The sequence below is a fragment of the Lycium barbarum genome, chromosome 5, assembly GCF_019175385.1.
Source record: "Lycium barbarum isolate Lr01 chromosome 5, ASM1917538v2, whole genome shotgun sequence".
Classification (NCBI taxonomy): domain Eukaryota; kingdom Viridiplantae; phylum Streptophyta; class Magnoliopsida; order Solanales; family Solanaceae; genus Lycium; species Lycium barbarum.
The window spans coordinates 117,346,849-117,349,565 of record NC_083341.1 but is presented as its reverse complement, the minus strand read 5'-3'; the positions used below and the strand labels follow the sequence as shown (position 1 = coordinate 117,349,565).

The 2,717-nt window shown below is 42.4% G+C and overlaps 1 protein-coding gene across 1 annotated transcript in view; it reads left to right on the top strand.

Annotated features, from left to right (window-relative positions):
- The first annotated feature begins 2,621 nt into the window (after window positions 1–2,621).
- LOC132641222 (ATP synthase subunit alpha, mitochondrial-like) overlaps window positions 2,622–2,717 on the top strand; it is a 1,867-nt gene continuing 1,771 nt past the window's right edge. Inside the window, 1 exon segment of the mRNA XM_060358136.1 lies at window positions 2,622–2,717. This exon segment is cut by the window's right edge and continues 1,311 nt beyond it. Within this exon segment, the coding sequence (XP_060214119.1) occupies window positions 2,634–2,717 (84 nt within the window). The 5' untranslated portion in view covers window positions 2,622–2,633.

Below are 2,717 nucleotides of genomic sequence, written 5' to 3'. Positions count from 1 at the left end.
ACAGATCATGGAATTTCAAATAAGTAGGAGTTGACTTCTTTCCCCACCAATAAAACATTATAATATTCAAAGCCAAGAGAGTTGTCTCAAAGCATTAGCCTAGACCCAAATTTAGATTTATTACTAAGATTCTCTTACCTGATGCAATGGTGGTCCCTCTCTCTTGAAGTACTATTATTTTGTAGCCTAGCCGAACTGTGTAGGTTTTCTTTTTGATTAGCAGACTAGGTATAAAGAAAACAAAAGTTCAGTTATATCCCAATACCTACCCATCACGTAAAGAGGAGGAATGGTGGGCTTGACCCACTTCTTTTATCATTTAATAACCAAACAATTTCACTTTAGTCCACTAATCCATTAGCATATTATCCAAATAAAATAAAATAAAATAAATACTCTCAACTCATTCCTTATACATATGTGCAAATATTCCCATTAATTCCTACAATTTACTTATTCATTTAACCACTTGTGGAAAATATAGTCCTTCCGCCAAATACTTTAATTACCAATTTAGACCTTATATGTGTGAAACTCATATTCTTATAAATAAACTATTCACACATATTAAATAAAAAGATATATATAAAAAAATACCCGCTAATTAAATCACCGTGCCACCAATCCCCGCAAGTCAAGAATACCCTTTAAACTACGAAAAGGGCATTTTAACGAAAACGAGTTCACAGGTGCTAAACGACCAAACGGGTCGTTACAATGGGGCAGAGGATTCCGTTCGGAAGGTACGTGAGATTATCAGTGCATGGAAACAATTGGAAAGTATGAACTTTTCCAGGTGTGCCAACCTAACCTTGTCACCCCAGAATATGTTGTTTGGAGAAGCGAGCGAGTTAACGGCGGCATTGTGTTACCATTTGCTGTGACCGAAGCTTTTAACGTTTTCTTCCGGTTACCTTCAGAAGCTGAGATTGTCTGGCAAGAATTTTATACTAAGCGAAGAGAATGGGAACGGAAAAAAAAGGGAAATGATGAAGAGATATGTCAAATAGAAAAGGAAGATGACGAATCGAATAAGTGAGCGTTCCTTCTCTTTCTTTCACTATTCCCACCTAGGTCCCCGGCTTTGGTTGCTTGGCCGGGATAGAACCAGCGCTTAGTAAGCGGCGGTCTAACGACCCCCTTGTATAGGTTGGAGCTACCTTATTATTAGAGAAAGGAGAAATCGTTTTGATTCGAGGCGGATCCCTGACTTAAACAAGTAAGCAAGTAAACTAGCCATAGTCGTCTATTTACGGGCTTGCACTCAATAGTCAATCAATTCCTTTTTCCGCTTTCTATCGCACGCTTCAACTATTTGTTTATATAGTGTGTGAAGTCTAACTAATGGAAAGTGCCTATGAATTAGTTCCAAGAAAGCGGCCGTTCACGTCAGGAATAGAGGCCGTTAAGGATGTACTTGCTTTTCCCTTTCTTCATTAAGATTGGGTTGGTGTTCAGTCTACCCACCTAACTCACTCGCGGAAGAGAAGAATAGATCCATTGGCGGGGGTGACTAACTGTGGTTCGGCTGTCGCCCTAAGGCTACGATCCGTTGGGTTGGGAAACTCACCTGGATCCACTTTCCTCCAAGAGCCATACCGATTGAGAAGGAGATAAAGTTGAAAACAACCGAGATCGGATCTCTCACGGAAATTCTTAGGCCCCAATGTGGTCATTATCCATGTCTTTCTTGTACCCTTGAACAGAAAAGCAAATCTCATGAGAAATTTTTGGAGTTGGCAAATGAGAAATTGGATAAGGTTCATTCCATTCCTATTCCTAGCCACTATCGTTTTCTTTTTTTATCTTCTTTGTTTGTTAATCGGTTCCATTGATTTCTTTCAGGCCCTACTTTCAAAGGTTGGGTTCTCTGTGGGGGGTCGAGCCCTCTCCTTTGCATTATGTAAGTGGGGCTGCTCGGGATCCGGAGGTCTGACCTTCGCCATTCTTTTAGCTGTTAGGACCCTGATTACTGCTGAGGCCGAATCAATAAAAACCATGATGGCTCCTTCGGGGGCCGGGGCCTCTGGCTCAGGATCAGGTGAGGGCGCTGGAGGAAGGGGCTTCAGGTGGACTGCTTTATTTGGTGATTTATTTGGAAGCAGTTCCCCTCCTAATTCCGAAGCCAGTGCCAACCAACCGGCCCCGGACTCTCCCAACCCTGGTGAACCCGCAGCGCCGCCTATTGCTGAGGTGTACCATCCCTTACTGGAGGATGGGCAGAGGCGTCGAGAGCTCGGTGATTATCTTCGCTATAAGACTATCACGCATCCCTTGCCCGAAGACATTTTGGAGTCTATTATTGAGACCCAATTCGAAACAGAGCTAAAGATCGAGGAAGCTCTTCGTTCGGACAGGGTTCAAGAAGATTCCATTATTGAAAAGAGGCACCAGATTAGGTGGGCCCTCTTCTATCCTAAGGGTGAGGTACTCTCATTGCATACCTACGCGAAACACCTTAAAGTAATGAAAAAGCACGGGACCCACCGTAGCCAGCCTTATCAAAAAGTTTGGGATGAATTGAATAAAGGAAACTTGTTTCTGGACGTTCAAGGAATCAAAAAGAGGAGAGACTGGTAGAGCTCATCTTTTCTAAAGCGGCATTCTCCCTTCTATCTATCAACAATTGAATTATGGAACTTTCTCCCCGAGCTGCGGAACTAACAAGTCTATTAGAAAGTCGAATTAGCAACTTTTACACGAATTTTCAAGTGGAT